The 17,823-nt window shown below is 44.0% G+C and overlaps 1 protein-coding gene across 1 annotated transcript in view; it reads left to right on the forward strand.

Annotated features, from left to right (window-relative positions):
* FER1L6 (fer-1 like family member 6) overlaps nucleotides 1–17,823 on the forward strand; it is a 149,070-nt gene that overhangs the window by 69,587 nt on the left and 61,660 nt on the right. The window contains exons 19-21 of the mRNA XM_006157540.1: nucleotides 2,559–2,683; nucleotides 9,463–9,597; nucleotides 13,007–13,156. Coding sequence (XP_006157602.1) covers nucleotides 2,559–2,683; nucleotides 9,463–9,597; nucleotides 13,007–13,156 — 410 coding nt within the window. The remainder of the gene's footprint in view (nucleotides 1–2,558; nucleotides 2,684–9,462; nucleotides 9,598–13,006; nucleotides 13,157–17,823) is intronic.

The raw sequence follows: 17,823 nt of genomic DNA on the forward strand, positions 1-17,823 counted from the left end.
TTCAGACAAGACAGGCTGCAGGCTTTAGCTTCTACCGAAGTTGAATTTTTTTTTTTTTGAGAGGTTTTTGCTATAGGGTGCGTGCGCTCGCCAGACAGACAGAGAGAGACAGAGAGACAGAAAGCAGGAAATCACCCCCCAGGGGGGATGGCCACGCTGCAATCCCTTCTCCTCCATTCTCCTCTCAGGATCTTGGGCACACACGCACACGCGCCCGGCGTGAGTTTAAGCCACCGGGTCTGGGACTCGAACCACGGCTGACTACGTGGGAGTCCAGCGACATAGCCATTACGCTAACCGCTGGTCCCTGAAGTTGAATTTTGAGGGGAGCCATGTCAGAAACTCCAGAGAAGTATCTACATGCCCAGGTTTCCAGGTTCATAGACGGTCCCCCTGATAATGGCTGACTTTGGCTGCCAGTGGACTCTAGTGGCTCAATAGTCAGAGAAGACGAGGTTCTAGAGATACGTGACAACTCGTCATTTCTGTGCCCAGGGCCACTGTGTAAGACTGTTCATCTTTTTGGAAAATGCATAATGTCTACTGTGTGCCAAGGATTGTGTCCTAGATTTTATATACAAGATCTCATTCAATTTTCCTATCAATCCCAGGAGACGTCTTCATTTTATAGATAGAAAAGTATATGTCAGAGGTGCTTAGAAACTGCTTGAGATCACACAGCTAACGAATGATGGAGCAAACTATCTTCAACCTCTGCTTTCTTTCCACTGTTTCCCATCCTACCTTAAGAATGTTTCCATCTTGGGGGGAAAATCATCTGCATTGAGTTACCTTCCTATTTCTGTAGGCGCTCTTTTAGAGACCCGTGAAACCCGATGTGGCTGCTATCCTGGTTATCAACAATTCAGAGGAGAGGAGCGATTTTGTTCAAAGCTGTCTGAACCTCTGCAGCAATTTTTTCTTTTTTTATGAAGTGACCTAATAAACTTTCTGTGCTGTTCACTGGCATTGATGGCTCTGGCTGCCTTCCATCCCTATTGGAGAATTTTATGCTGCAGAAAATATCCATTCAGCAAATAAATAGTTTGCATCTACATGTGAAAGGAACCATGAAACAAAAACTAGCGGGGGTGTAGAGGTGAGGCAATTAGACATGTCTCTAATAACCCCTGTGGAAAGTCACTGATAGCACAAGAGATGAGCCACTAAAGTGTCAGGAGACTGGCCACATTAGTCCCAGGAACTGAGCTGCTAAGACTCAAGGTTTCAGAGGACCAGCAGATGGCATGTCACTGTACTTCCATGTAGTCAACCATGGTTTGAGTCCTGGACCTAGTGGCTTAAAACTCATGCTGGGCACATGTGTGTTTGTGTGAAAAATCCCAAGAGGAGAGTGGAGGAAAGGGGATTGCAGCATGGCCATCCCCCCAGGTGGTGATTTCTCACCTTCTGTCTGTCTATCTCCTTGGTGAGTGCATGCATCCTATGGCAAAAATCTCTCTACCAAAAAAAGAAAAAGCTAGGAAAAGTAAATGGTGCCCCCTGCAGTTGTGCAGTGCACTATTTCTGTAGCTGCAATTCAGAGGTGTACTACAATTCCAGGATTAGTCATTATATGGGCAGCTGGTGGCCATTCTCAGGGATGAGATAGTCCCAGCTGAGAAATTTGCCAAACTATGCAGCATGCTACACGTGGGCTCTCTCTAGACATTCTCCTGGCAGGAAATGCCTGTGCTCTCTGATGAACATTCTATTATTCACTGTTGTCATTTGAAGGGGTTTTCAGCAGGGCCCACCATGTTTACTTTAGGGCTTAGTGTTGTATGTGGAGCTGGGAGTAGAGGGAGGGATAACTTAGAATTGAGCTGAAATGAATCAATTCTTTGGATCCCCTGACTTGATCAGATCTTGGAGAACCTTGAAAGATCCTGGATTTAATTTGGGCCTGTGCAGAGCTCAAATTTGCAATCCTTTACAAGATCAGAGTGGGGACTGATATGGCTGCTCCATTTTTTGCCACTATGGTGGTCCCCAATAGGGCATGAGATAGAGGGACAGAACCATGTACAAGACTCATGGCAAGCAAGCAAGGAGTTGTCTTTGGCGCCCTCTGCCTTCCTTGCCTCTCCTCACCTTGCCTGTCAGAGGTCAAGTTTTCTAGCAACCACTGCTGCAATGTCCCTCCCCACTCTCGCTATCATCTCTTCCACCAGTGCAAGAAATCTGGTCCTTTAAACCTTCCACCTAAAGGAGCAAAGTTGTCTCCTTATTCACCCCTTCCCCTTCCCAACATCTCTTCTGTCCATTGCTACCTTGACTCACAGTTTTATCCTCCTGAACTTTGTTCTGCCAGCACAACTCCTGGCACAGACCTTCAAGAGCTCTCTAGTGCCTGCTAAAGTGGGTGCCAATGACTCATTCATGCCTCCTAGGCCCACAGCAATATGACCATAACTGTCTGGGACCCTAAACACTAATCAAACTAGACTACAACCATGCCTTTTGTCTGCCTCTGGATACACAGATGCACATCAGACACACATCTGCACACGCTGTTCCTGAAAAGCCCACTAATGCCTGTCCCTTTTCATTTACAGACCGGCATATTTTCCAGCTGAGGGCACACATGTACCAAGCCAGGGGCCTCATCGCAGCTGACAGCAATGGACTTTCAGACCCTTTTGCTAAAGTCACGTTCCTTTCTCACTGCCAGACCACAAAGGTAATGGGATGCCAGCCTACCTGCTTCCTGAAGCTTGCAGTCAACTCACAGGGGAGAGAAAACAGGGTCATTTTGCAAAGACCTGCATCTCTGGGTGTGCATGTGCTTCAGACTCAACATGTGCTGAGAAGGACTGATGTTCCACTGTGATCTGTTGTCCTCAGCAAAGGCAGTAGGTTCCCAGGGAAGGTCATGAGGAATGAGAAGTGGAATCTGGCATGCATAGAGCTCCTGCTGACGTGCCAGGCACGACATCCGGCTGAAGTGCCAGGCACGACACCAGGAGCATTGGGAAGGAGACAGAAAATGAAGAAACAGCACAGACAACTGCATGAGGCTTAGATCTAATCATTATGGAGGGGTCTTGGTGGGGAAGAGAGTTTTCTAGTCTTCTGTTCAGAAAGCTCTAGACTTAGCATTTACTAGTTGGAGGGCTTTAACACCTGTATGCTTCAAAATCTCCCTCTTCTGGAAACTATCACTTTGTAATGAATGTGTTGAGCATTAAAAAAGGTGAGTCTTGGGACCAGAAGATGGTGCAATAGTTACGTCTCCCAGGTAGTTGATTGCAGATCAAATCCCAGACCCAGTGGATTAAATTCACTCTAGGTGTGTATGTGCATGCCCAATATCCTGAGAGGAGAATGGAGGAGAAGGGATTGCGGCATGGCCATCCCCCATGGGGGATGATTTTTCACTTTCTGTCTCTCAGTCTCTCTCTGTCTTTCTGGCAAGCACATGGACCCTATAGCAAAAATCTCTTTTAAAAAGATTAAAAAGATAAGTCTGGGGCCAGCAGGTGGTGTAGTGGTTGAGGTGCTGGACTCCCATATGGCTGACTACAGTTCAAGCCCCGAACCTGGTGGCTTGAAAAATCATACCAGGTGTGTGTGCATGCATGCTCAAAGTCCCAGGAAGAGAGTGAAGGAGAGGGGATCATAGTGTGGCCATCCCCCTTGAGGGTTGATTTCTCACTTTCCCTCTCACTGTCTCTTTCTGTCTCTCTCCAGTTAGTGCATAGGCACTACAGTAAAAACCTTTGAAAAAAGAAAAGAAAGGAAGAAGCAAAGAAAAAGAAATGAAGAAAGAGAGAGAGAAAGAGAGAAAGAAAGAAAGAAGGAAGATGGGTCTGTGCTGTTTCCTGTGCTTGCTCCCTCTCTTATACACCCAGTGCTGAAGTGTGGAAAGGATTCCTAATCAACAATAGAATGTGTTTCTCATTAGATTACTTTCTCTAAGGATTTCTTCTCTTTTGTTGTTTGGAGAAAAGGAGACTCAGTAAAGAATTGTCCATCTCAGGAATTAAGATTTCAAGAGTTAGGACATAAAGAGCCCTGAGACTACCTTTCAGCTCATGTACTCTTGAGCTGCATGTCTTTGACAAATAGCACAACTCACTAAACTTTAGGTTTGTCATCTTAAAATAGGGCTTTTGTGAAGAAGCAAAAAAGTTAAATGTATAAAATAATGGATAAACGTTGGCCATTGTATTGGCTGATGTAGAGAGGGCTAACATTTTTCTCCAAGGCAAAGCCCAGATGATCAGTTAGATTGCATTTTGATTTATGACACACAGAGATGGAGAGCATGATGTGAACCAGCATTGTATCCATTTAACTAGTGCCTGTCAGAGTGCTGGCTCTGTGTCAGCTGGGCTCTGGGGAATGTGGGTAGCAGTCTGTTCCAACATAATACGCAACCCAGGTGCAGACCCAGTCCTCCAGACCAATGAGTCAGGCTATGCTGTGATGGGCCCATAGTTCAGGGCTGCACAAATTCCTACAGGAGTCAAGTGGGAGGAGGTTAATTCTGGGAGAGGAGTTGGGAGAGATTGCAGAAGGAATGAGATGACTCCATCCTCATTCAATGACTGAATATGAAAAGAGGATGGCAGCCTAATTTCTCTTTCCTGTCTTTTGAGAGGTAGTACATAGTGCTATGATTATGAATATAGACCCCAGGGCCTCGTTGTGTGGGTCCAAATTCTGGCTTTTCCATTTATTAATTCTGTGACATTAACAAAACCCTCTTTGTGCTTCAATTTCTTCATCTGTGAAATAGGACTGGTAACATTGTACAAACCCAGAGGGTCCAATACCTATGTCAGTACCTTACCAGACCATTGTCAGGATAGCTTGTTATTGTCATTGAGGCTTCCCACCAAAAGCAAGGGGATTCTCAATGGTTGGACCCCTGGAGCCCTTCTCTGCCTACCACAGCTATGGAATTCCAGGCCCTGAGTGGAGTAGGGCATTTGAGCGAGCTCCCTGGGCTGCTATGTCATTATCCTTCCATTTTGTGTTTCCATTCAGTCTGTTCGTTTGATTTATACATAACTGAAAGAAACAGATAGCATTAGTTTATCAAATAATCATTTGAAAAGGAAGGTAGGTTGTATTGTACTTTGGTCTTTGCATCCAAAAGAAACAAGATGAAAAGACACCCCTCAGAATGGGAGAATATATTTGAAAACTACGCCTCAGATAAGGGATTGATAACCAAAACCTACAGGGAACTCAAGCAGCTTGCCTGCAAAAACATAAACAATGAAGTACCTAACTTCTGTTAATAACAATAGCTGTCATTTGTTAAAAGCTCTCCATGTCTACACACTATGCTAAGCATTTTTTAGGCCTTGTTTGCTATCTCTCACTGCAGTCTAAAGGTGGATGTTATCAGCATCCCCAATTTGCAGGTGAGGAAGGTAAGGCTCAGAGACTTTACAGCTAAGGACAGTGAAGCCAAGATGGAAACCTAGGTTGTTCCATTGCCAAAGTCACTTTGCTTACCATTCCACTTCCATGTTAAGAAAGATTTCTAGGAACCAGCAGATGGCATAATGGTTACGTCGCTGGACTCTCACATAGTCGACCACAGTTCAAGTCTCAGACCCAGCGGCTTAAAACTCATGCCAGATGCCGTGCGTGTGTGCCCAAGAGCCTGAGAGGAGAATGGAAGAGAAGGGACTGCAGTGTGACCATCCTCCTGGGGAGTGATATCTCGCTTTCTGTCTCTCTCTTTCTCTGGCAAGCACACATGCCGTATAGCAAAAAAAAAAAAAAAAAAAAAAAAATAATTTATTTTCCTCTCCTGTTTAAATGTTTGAAAAAAAAAAAAAAAAAAAAAATTTCTAATTTCCCTCTCCTGTTTCAATGTTTGCTGCCTTGGAGGGACTGCTCCGTGGTGACATGCTGCACCTTTGCACTCCTCATGGGGAGAGCTGAGTCTGAGGCTCTGCAGTAATACCTGGGTATCATTGCTCACCTGGTAGCACTGACCAACCACGTGGTACTCAGGGAGAACAGTCCTCTAAAGGACTAATGCTGCAAACCAGTGCTTTATAATGTGACCTAATGGTATGAAATATTTCAGTGTGGAATCCAGTTATTCTGTCACTAAGACATGAGACTTAGAAATCTTGTGACTGAATAATAAAGGAAAAGTGAGAAGGTCAGTCCCTAGCATCTAGTAGTTAAAGGAGCTGGATCCCACATGATTGACTGTCGTTCAAGTCCCAGCCCCAACAGTTTGAAAAACACAATTGACGTGTGTGTGTGTGTGTGCGTGCGCGCGTGCACGTGTGTATATGTGTGTGTGTGCACGCCCAAATCCCAGCAGGATGGAGAAATGGAGGAGAAAGGATTGCAGTATGACTGTGGCCTACTGAGAGTGATCCCCCCACTTTGTCTTTCTCTCTCTGGCAAGTACATGTACTCTTTGACAATTTTTAAAAAGTGGAAAAAGAGAGAAAGCTCATGCAGAGAAAGGCTTTGGGGATAGAAGAAGTGACAGACCAAGTGGCTAAGAGGGAGCATCAGAGGAGAGGAGGTACTAGAAGGTCAGGCACATGGAGCTGAGCTTACACAGGATCAGATGGATGCTTAGTCCTAAGGGCATGGATGGTCTTTGATTAGACTCCATTACCACTGTGCACTAAGGCTGGCACGTGGCAAGTGTTTAGTAACCGTTTCCTCATTTGTACATGAGTGTGCGCAGAGAGGGAGTAAGGTGAGTAAGAAACACTTATTGAGCACCTACTGTGTGCTAAGAACTTAATATTGTACTTTCAGACAATAGTTATAACAATTTCACTAAATTGGCGCCAACCCTAATTAAGTGAGAGAAACTAAGGTTTGAAGAGGTTGAATCATATACAGAAGCTGGACATGGTGTAAGTAATGAACTAGAATTTCATTCCAGGGTTATCTATTTTTTTTTTTTAAGAGCGATTTTTGCTATGGGGCGTGTGCATTTGCCAGAGAGACAGAAAGCAAGAAACCAACTCCCAGGGATATGGCCATGTCATAATCTCTTTTCCTCTATTCTCTTCTCAGGATTTTGGGCACACACACACACATGCGCCTGGTGTGAGTTTCAAGCTGCCAAGTCTGAGACTTGAACTGTGGTCAACCATGTGGGAGTCCAGCGCCTTACCCATTATGCCACCTGTGAGCTTCTAGGGTTATCTAATTCTAAAGTTCTACTTTATTCACCTTATCTCTGTCCCTTTTCAAAGTGTTAGTTAAATGTTACCATACCTCCCACATAATGCCATTTTATCCAGTTAAGAAATGAAGCTAACCATGAGTACCTTGGCAGAAAAGTAGGAGAATACATTTTGTTTGGGTAAAACCTTCTCAGCATCTTTAAAGGTTACTATGTGGTCCTTTAATACATGGGAGTCACTCTAAGGACAGGTTAACATCCACTTATTGATTCACACAAATAGATGTGGAGCACCTACATGCACGGGCTGCTGTGTTAGCACCCAGTACTGTGCCTGGCACACTGTAAGTCCTGAACAAATCTATTAGTATGAGGGGGTTTCCAAAAAGCTCATGGAGATGCATATTACCAAAAGAACTATGCATGGATTTCAGTATTTTTGTGGCAAAATTAACTCATACATTAACTCCATTTTCCATGAATTTGTCTAAATCCCCACATACGATGAATGAATGAATGCTAGCTTCTGGAATCTTATTAAGTGGCATTTATAGCCCAGAACCAAGAAAGATATCAAAATATTTCTGCAGGAAAGATACTGTGATGATTATACATTGCTTTGGTATCATGCTGTCAGTGCATGCTGCAAAAGAGATTACATTTCTGTTTTCAAAAGCAACTTAAAAACATATGGTTCTGGGAATAGCGGGTGGTGTGGTGGTTAAGGAGCTAGACTCACACATGGCCGACCGCAGTTTGAATCCTGGAACGGACAAGTTGCTTTCTGACTTTCCCTGTCTCTGTCTCTCTCTGGTCAAATTAAAAAATAATAGTAATAAATAAAATTAAATAAATAATTTCGTTTTTTTAAAGAAAAACATGGTTCTTTGTGATGTCAGTTCCTGACACTAGGTAACTTTGTACTGCAACTCCATAATTCCTATGTATTAATTGGTTGGAGCCATTTTTTTTTCCTGTAGGAAAGTTAGATTGTCCCTGAAATGTTATGTTTAAAACCTGTTATATCTGAGCCATAAAATAATCTAAAAATTTTTTAAAAAGAAGAAAAAGAGGGGAAGAAAATTGTGGAAATGCACGATAGTTGTATCACTCACATAAAGAAAAGCAATAAAAATATTCTCTCTTGACCACAGTACAAATTACTTAATGTCGTGGCTAGAGATGAGCTGATGTTTATCTCTGAGGTGACAGTTTTATGTGAGGTTTGGAGTCTCAGAAGTTAATCCAGGCCAACTCTCTCTCCCACTGGTGCTGGAGTAAGCAGTGACAAGGAGAACGCAGTTCAGAGGTGCTGAGGAAATTTCCCTAGGACCCAGGGGCTGCTGCATTATCTTTACCTGTGAATTCACACCCTTGCCTGGACGAGAGAGAGATGTGACTGTGGTCTCCTTCCAGGGCTGACCTCACTTGCCAGCAGGACAGCTTCTGCCCGGAGGTGGAGTCCACCCATGTTTCAAACAGCTCTAACCTTTAGCCCTGTGAAAATGGCATGTTTCCAATTTCTAATCAAATAGAGTAGGGGAAATAAGTCTAAGAAAGTCCCCCCTTTCTCCCAGCACCACTTCCATGGCCTGGCAAGGAGCTGAGAGCCATGTGCCATTACAACAAACCCCATGGAAAAAGGATGTCATGCAAAATGGTGAGGGTTGTTTTGAAGACCCCAGCCTGTTCAAAGCAGTCAATAAATATCCACAGAACAGTAGAAGTCCAGTGAGGACCATCAGATTTTAGACCCAACTTGAAGGTATTTCAAGACAAAGTTTCATTGTGCATAAGTGAAGAATCACTAGATTTTTCCCTTCCTCTGTTTTTCCATCCATAACATGGAATTGCTATGAGCATCTGCTTGGTGAAGGTAGATGAAGTTAGCAGCCTGGGCTGTGGTGCCAGATGATTCTAGTTCTGCTGCACATGGGCTCTGGACAAGTGAACCTCATTTTCTTGCTCAGAATTACTGTGAGGTTTGAATGAGAAAGTGAGTGTGTTCGCTGGCTGCAGTAGCCAGCACGCATGAAGTGCTCAGTAAAGGGTAGAGCGATCATTGCGGCACTATCATGAAGTAAGTTGAAAGGGCGTGTATAGATAGGGTTGGACGTTGTAGGGGCTCATGAAACTCATTATGCTCCGTCAGGGCAGGGAATCTGCAGTCCCCAGTGCTTTGTACACGGTAGCTGCTTGGCTTACAGAACCGTCTGAATGTTGAATGAATAAGCAATGTGGCAGTGAGAGGTCCTCTCGGCCTCCCTGTCTGCTGAATGAACCTCACAGCCCCCCAGAGCCCAGTTGAATGATTCTTTTGTCCTTCCTTCCAGATCATCTCTCAGACTCTCTCCCCCACCTGGAACCAGATGCTGCTGTTCAATGAACTGGCACTGCATGGGGATGAGAAGGAGCTGGTGGAGTCCCCACCCTTAGTGGTGGTGGAGCTCTATGACAGTGACGCGGTGGTAAGTGTCCTTCTCGGGCAGTGTTGACTGTGTCTCTTTAAAAATGCTGCACCAAGAGAACAACAGATGGCATAGTAGTTAAATTGCTGGACTCCCACATGGCCAACTGGGGTTCAAGTCCTGGACCCAGATGTATGTACCCAAAGTCCCAAGAGGAGAATGGAGGAGAAGGGATTATGAAATGGCCTTCCCCCCTGGGGGGTGATTTCTCACTTTCTGTCTCTCTAGCAAGTGCACATGCCCTATAGCAAAAATCTCTCTCTCTCAAAAAAATAGCTACATTGAAATAACTTACTCTGTTTTAAAGTACATAATGTCCTGACACTATGAGTATTCAAGACCCTAGAAGTGCTTAGAGATAAACCTGACCTCAGAAAGCAACATACAGCACCAGGAAAACTGATGATGACCACTGGCTCTCCAAAAGGGCTCTTCAAGTAGATGTTTCTTTAAATTGCAATTAAATTGGATCTAGTTTCCAAAACTTCAATTGGACACACACTTTCTCGGGAATGTGACACTTGTATAAAGCAATTTGCAGCTCTTTCCAGACCCCAGCTAGTTCTTTGTTATTGGTATTTAATCAAAATGTCCACACCTTTTGAAATTAGGAGGTTTGTACTGATCTTGCTGGCTGGAAGGAGATGGTTGGGTATTGTCATCAACTTGGCCTCTGAAGTGGGTTAGGGTTAAGATTTGTGTTCTTAAACACAAACGTAAGATTCAGAAGCTTACTGGAGGATTTTTTTAAAAACTTACTAAGACAAGTATTTTTCTGCTTTTAAAAATTCAGCCAAAAACAAAAGGCAAGGGTTCATTTGATTTGATTTGTTGCCTCTACCTCCTTGCAGAAGCGCAAATATATTAGGTACACAATTGTTTCAAGAAGCCTTCCTGAAGTTTCTTCATCTCCTCAGTGCAATCTTGACAGCCCCCTGGCCTTAGGCCAAGGTTAGGAGGGAATTAGAGTGAGAATCATAGAAGGGGTGCAGAGACTTCGGAAGGCCTGAGCCCCACTCTTGCTTCCACGAGGATGAGTCATATAGAGAAAGGTCAAATGCCTTCTTCAAGGTCCCAGCGAGCTGAAGGCAGAGCTAGAACTTAAACCCAGGCCTCCTATGCCCACTCGTTCCTGCACTTGTTGTGGCTAGCATGGCAACCTCCTCTATACCACATGTTCTGGTTCGCTATATCACTTCCACCCTGAATCCCATTCCCCCATTTGTAAATCGGAGCCGAATGTATATATTATGCAGGATGATTTCTGCCACTCAGCATGTATCAAAAGCATAGATTTTCTGTGGAACAGCTACAAAATAAATACCATTCAACTTTGTCCCTAAGAACTGCTTTCAATCCTAAGTATTTATTTCCTATTTGAAAAGCAGCAATGAGAGTCAGGCATCTTTGCAAGTTCCCGCTACACCAGTCCTCTGGGCTGGTATATTTCACTTTGCCGCTCTTTGCTTTCTAGACCTCTCCTCACTGATGGCTTTTCCTGGACTACCCTAAACCAAGTTCTTAACAGAAAAATCAATCTTATGCTTTCTAATCTAAAGGGGGAAAGGGAAAGGTGGGAGAAAAAGAAATAAAGGAGAACGAAAAAGAAAAGAACGAGAAAGAGAAAGAAAGCAAGCAAGAAGGAGGAAGAAAGGGAGAACAGAAAGAGAAGAGAAAGGAGAAAAGGAAAGGAAAGGAAAGGAAAGGAAAGGAAAGGAAAGGAAAGGAAAGGAAAGGGATTTGCATTTTCCTCCTGAAGAAATATGGGTAGACAGATATGCAAAAGATTTTGTTCTCACTTGCAAGCTACAGCTAGAGGGGCCCCAGGTAAATGATGACAGAATTGTTAGTATCTGATTCTGCTTGATATGGGCTTCCAGCCTCTAGCTTTTCTCCCTTCCTAGTGACTTGTACCCTCCGAAGAGTCTGCTGGTCCTGCAAGAAATGAGTCTCTATTTGGCAAATTGGTTGCTTGGGTTTATGTTTACTCCTTTGTTCCCAGGGCTAATTTGAATGAACTATTCCCAGCTGGGATAATGAACAAAGTAATTGTCAGGCTGTTCATTCATTGTATATCCAGCTGCTGGAATTCCATCCATGCTCAGAATAGGTCTGACCCTGGCAGTGGATCCCAGCAGGAAGCTTTGTTTTCACGTGGCTAAACTAAAGCCCCCCCATTTCCACCTCAACCAACCCTCCTTCATTAGCTGGGGATACAAATGCTGATTCAGGAGTTAAAAGGTAATGAGGCAGTGTGGTTGCTAAAACTCAGCCTCAGCCAGAAGTGAATGTGGGCATTGTCCTTGAATTGTGGAGGTCATTTATGCAGCAGCTTTCACTCTACAAACATGTATGCACTGAATCCTGCCCTGTTCTAATCCCATTTACAGTAGTGAAAAAATGGGGCAGCTCGGCCTGCATGGAGCATCCATTCCAGAAGGTCTCAAGACAAATCTCAAAGCAAAGTGACTACCCCAGCCCCACACCACCCCTGGGGAAAAGTGGCTCAGATGTCTAAGGGCAGGCTTGGCAAAGATGAGGTAGAGCCATCAAGTATTTCTTAGAGAAATATATATAATGACATGCACACACATGCACCTGGTATGTTTCTGAAACGGCCGGGTTCAAGACTTGAACAGTGCAGTTGGCCATGTGGGATCCAGCTGCCCTAGCCACCATGCCATCAGCTGGCCCCAAAGATATCTTAATATTCTCTTTTAATACCAAGGAACATACAGCATAACTTCCCTACCACTTTAAACATACTGACCTTAATCATCATCATTATCATCACCATCATAATCATATTACCTTGAATTGGACACTTACTCTGTACCAGTCATTGTGCAAAGCATATGCATATCATTAATCCTCGTGATCCTATGAACAGGGATAGTTTTTAACTCCCTTTTAGACACGAAGCTCAAGAAGCTTCAGTAGCTGGCCTGAGATCATAGTTAGAAAGTGGCAGATATGAGAACTCAGTCTCAGTTTACCTGGCCCTGAGGCTCATCCTCCCAACTGCAATGTTGTCCTGCCCTGGAGACCTTTTGGAACGTTTTCTGCCACCTTTTCTTTTTCCCCTACCAGTCTATCCTAAATGACTATTTTGACTTTATTCCACTGAGATCAGTATGTGAGGCGTGAAATAACCCCTAAGACAAGCTTGGACTGAGAAACCTTCAATCCTCTTAGAGCTTTCCCTGGGAGCCTGAGCAGGCCTTTCTGCTCCCACGAGCCTTGGAAATGAACAAAAAGATGCTTGGCAGGAGAAGAGAGCAAGATAGTAAGCAAGAGGCAGACTCGTACTGATGGTTGGGTAAAGATTTTTTGCACAATTGCCCCGATACAGGACAGAACCTGGTAAGTAGCCATCAGGTGACAAAAATTCATTTCTTTCCTGCCTTAGGGGAAGCCAGAATATTTGGGTGCCACAGTGGCTGCTCCTGTTGTGAAGCTGGCAGACCAGGACTATGAGCCCCCCAGGCTGTGCTATCACCCCATCTTTTGTGGGAGCCTCTCTGGAGGGGATCTCCTTGCTGTATTTGAACTGCTACAGGTAAGCGAACCAGAAATGGCATCTGCACTAGATGTTCTACCTGGTCTACCTGGCCAGAGAAGTGACCTCACTAGAGGTGCCGCTTTGATGAAGCCGTATCTGGGCCCTCCCTGTTACCTCGTGCCTGGAGGTGTCTCCTTCAGGTGAGAAGAACTCGGGTGAAATGGACCTGCACTACAAGCCAGAGTCCTATGATGAAAATCCTAATGAGTTTGGTCAACAATGCTTAAGCAGCTCTATGTGTGAGTCCTGAGCTGTACACAGACTGTGAAAGATATGAAAAAGGAAGAGCACAACATTTGTGGAGCTTTTACTCTGTGCTCAGTGTTAATTCTGCTGTCTCACATGCCATTCTTCATAGTAGTCCTCCCTCAGTCCTGCTGAGATGGATGCATTTTGTGGAGAAACTGGAAGGCAAACATTCCAGACACAGAGAGCGAGAGTGAAGTTTTTAGAGATGGATCCCATTGTACAGATCTTAGTTTCACCACTTATTAGTGTGTGACCTTGTGTAAGCTACTTAGTTTTCATTTCACCTGAAAAATGGGATGATATCCAATCTACCTAAAGTCCCTAGCATAGAATAAACACTCAACAAATGCTGTTGGGTTGTCAGTCATGTCATATTGCTTCTTGTTTTTCTATGCAAAAAATGCATCATGACTTTTCCGACAACCCAATAGATATTTATTATTGTAAGTATTATTATGCCATAGGTTATTAAAGCAAGATGTCTATTCTCACTGTTTTAGGTGAATTAAGCAATAGGGAAAAGTAATAACTTGCTCAATACGGCAAGTCAGACCCTAGAATCCAGGTAGGCAGATTCCCATCAGACTGGAGAGGCTGGGGGGTGGGGGGGGCACAATGAGGAAAGAAGCACCTGTGGGGTTAATATGCTTGTATTCAGATCCAGCCTCTACCCAGGTCTGCAGCCTGGGAGTTGCACGTGGCTGTATTGATGAGTCCTTAAGCTCATCATATCAAAGACTTTAATGTGGTCTGGGTTTCGTTCCATTTAAAGAAGAACTTTTCAAGGATGCGATGGCTGCCTTGGAGGAAGAACAAGCCCTCTTCTTTGGGGGGAACTGAAGCTGGGTGAGCTCTTGGAGCCATGGAGTAGCAGAAATTCACACGCTGGCTTTAGTACCATAATGGTTGCAGCCTAGGAGGTTAAGAGTACAAAAATCTTTGTCATATGAGTCTTAAAATCAAATGAGAGTCTAAGAGAACTAGTTCTAGCCAAATAGATATGTATTGCACAGAAACATGGACTGTCAGAACTGAATGCAGCCTTCAAAACCAGCCTTTCCTCAAGTGAGGGCCCGGGTGATTTTAGGCTGGCAATGAGTGGTTTGGGGGCAGAATTAGCATTAAATAATGTTGAGTTGATGTGAGGAGAATTTTGTCCTTTTTAATCCTTCTAACCACTTCTAAATGAAAGTCTAGTTTGATGTTCACCTGTCTACAATACCTCTCTCAACTTGCTACCTCCCTTCTTAAGAGGCATCATGCTTTAAGCTCAATGACACTGAGTGGAAAAGATCAATGATACCTGCAGGCATATTTCCCAAAGTCGGCTGCTAAGAGCACCATGTACCTCCAAGGAAATTTAAAAAATGCTTCATAGCACATTCCAATAACATTGCTATTTTAAAATTATTTCTTAAAGAATTATTTGTTTAATTTTATTTATTATTATTTTTTAAAAATTTGCTATAGGGCATTCATCCTCACCAGAGAAAGACAGAGAGAGAGAGAGAGAGAGAGAGAGAGAGAGAGAGAGAGAGAAAGCAAAAGCAAGTCACCAGGTCTGGGACTAGTACTGCAGTCAGCTCTGTGGGAGACCAGCACCTCAACCACCGCGCCACCTACTGGCACCAGTTTTCTTTTTAAAGTTACTTTCCATTTATGATAAATGGTACTTCTTTTACCCAACAACCTGAAGTTTCCTTTTTTAATGTTTATTTATTCCATGAGCAAGGGGGACAGAAAGATTGAGGCAGTACCCCCATCAGGGTCTCAATGCTGCAATCTATCTGTAGCTTCAGTCTATCCCAGAGAAGGGGTACACACAGCATACTCAGGGAGGTCTCCACATGCAAGCCAAGAACCTTTCCACATGGGTCAGCCTTGCAGAACATTGAGTGTAACTGCTGTACAATCATTGTGAAGTTTCCTTTCTATAGTTACCTTTGTGTAACTGTGTCTAATAAAAATGTTTACTGAATTTACAATGGTGAAGGTGGTAGAGAGTGGACGACTTGGGAAAACGGGAACTAACCCAGCACTCCCATTTGACAAGTGAGGAAGCTGTGCTCAAGGTCAGCCAAACTGGAGTCATTGGGTGCTCTCTTCACTGCACAAAATTGCCTTAATATGTGTGCTCTTTCTTTTTTTACTTTTTAAGAGAGAGTTATTTTCCTATAGGAGACACAGAGAGAGAGAAAGTGAGAAATCACCCCTTAGGGGGGATGGTCATGCCACAGTCTCTTTTCCTCTGTTCTCCTCTCAGGACTTCAGACATGCACACACACACACCCAGCATGAGTTTCAAGCTACCAGGTCTGGGACTCAAACCATGATCAGCCATGTGAGAGTCCAGTGACTTAACCACTTCACCACCTGCTTGTCCCAGTGTGCTGTTTCTCTGAGCCTCTCTTCTGTCAATAAGAGACTTAACCAGGTGATCCCTTTGAGTGTGGGGTCCCGGAGTTCCACAGTCCCAGCTTTTATCCCCCCTTCCTGAGCATTGAGCTGAGTGCCCTGGTGAGAAATCCTGCTGCTTCCTGACAGCAGGCTTAATAGAAGCAGGATTATCAGAGGTAAGCAGCCTAAGAGATGCATTTCAATTAGGGCTTCATTAGGATGTCTTCTCATTTGATCGCTTGTTCTAAAAGCAATTTGATCATCAGTGTGACTGTCTTAGAATGAGGGTCTCATACATACTGAGAAGTCAGGGGCTGGAAAATGCCTTCGCTTGTCACCAGCTGCTCGGTTTTCGTCTACGGATGGCTTGCTTCAGCTTCTGCAGCTCCATCACTAACACCCTCCCCTGTCTCGGAAGGATTTAGTCCCTTGGTTTGTCTATGCATCACACTGAATCCACTATTTCCTTCTCCCTCCCTGGTACTATTTAGATGATCCCAGTCCTCCCAATTCTAACTCCTAGCCGGCTCTGGCTTAAAGATGCAGTCAGCCATAATTCTTCACACTGTTGTAACAAGTTACCACAAACATGGTGGCTTAAGGTGACACATATTTTCTCTTTCTTTCTTTCTTTTTTTTTTTTTTTTTGAGTGGGGGGAGGTTTTTGCTACAGGGTGTGTTCGCTCACCAGAAAGACCGAGAGAGACAGAGATACAGAAAGTGAAAAATCACCCCCCAGGGGGGATGGCCACACTGCAGTCATTCTCATCTTGGAATCTCAGGCACACATACACATGCACTGGTGTGATTTTAAGCCACCGGGTCCAGGACTTGAACTGGGTCAATTACATGGGAGTCCAGCGACATAGCCATTATGCTAACTGCTGGTCCCTGAAGGTGACATGTATTTGGTCCATCCTGGTGACAAAGTTGGTAGCAAAGCAAACTGCAGTTCTAGAAGCCATGTGGCTCATTGGAGGGTTTTGATCCCTGGTCAATCTGAAAACACACTGGGCTCATGTGCTCAGGATCCTGATGAGCTGGAGGGCTGGGGGATTGCAGCATGATGAGACCCTGTCAAGAGTGCTTCTCTCTCCCTCTCTCCTCTAGTTCTGTTATCATATCTCCTCCGTCTCTGGGTCTCCTGCCTCCCTCTTTAAAGTACCCTTGTGATTACATTGAGCCTACCTAGATAATCCAAGTTAAAACTACCCATTTCAGGAACACCAGATGGCATAATGGTTATGTTGCTGAACTCCCGTGTAGTCACTGTGATTTGAGACCTAGACTTGGAGGCTTAAAATTCATGCCAGGCAGGTGTGCAAGTGTGCCCAAAATCCTGAGAGGAGAACGAGAGAGAAGGGATTGCAGTGTGCTATGCCCCCTGGGGGGGTGATGTCTCACTTTCTGTCTCTCTGTCTCTCTGATGAGCACACATACCCTATAGCAAAAATCTCTCAAAACAAAAAAACAAAATACTACCCATTTCAAGATCCTTCATTTAATCCCATCTTTCGAAATCTTTTTTCCATGTAAGGTAATATCAATATATTCCTAGGCTCTGGGAATTACGATGTAGACATCTTGTTCAGGGAGCGATTATTCTGCCTACAACAATTCTCAACTACTAGAAGTGTTTCCTTGGCCTTTCTACAGGGTTAGTGCACTACCCTCCCAGAGGGTAGTCTATGTGATGGGCGCCCCCTGCAGTTGTGCAGTGGACAATCGTGGATTTATGTGGCAACACTGTCTTAGAATCCATCCTCATTCAACTTTCTATTAGTAGAATCTTTCCCTTACTATCATGCAAGCTTTATCTATTTTTTAAATAAAATTTTAATCTTCTTTGTCTCTATGGTGTGACACTCAATCATTTCATAAGAAGCTTGAATTAGGGATCTGTATTTTGTAGCGCTTTGAAACTGTGATTTGATACTTTTAATTAGTTTTAGAAAATCATCAATCATTATTTATCAACTATTACCTCTATCTAATTATATATCTCCTCTCTGTCTCAC

This window comes from Tupaia chinensis, unplaced genomic scaffold (genome assembly GCF_000334495.1).
Source record: "Tupaia chinensis unplaced genomic scaffold, TupChi_1.0 Scaffold000545_1, whole genome shotgun sequence".
NCBI lineage: Eukaryota > Metazoa > Chordata > Mammalia > Scandentia > Tupaiidae > Tupaia > Tupaia belangeri.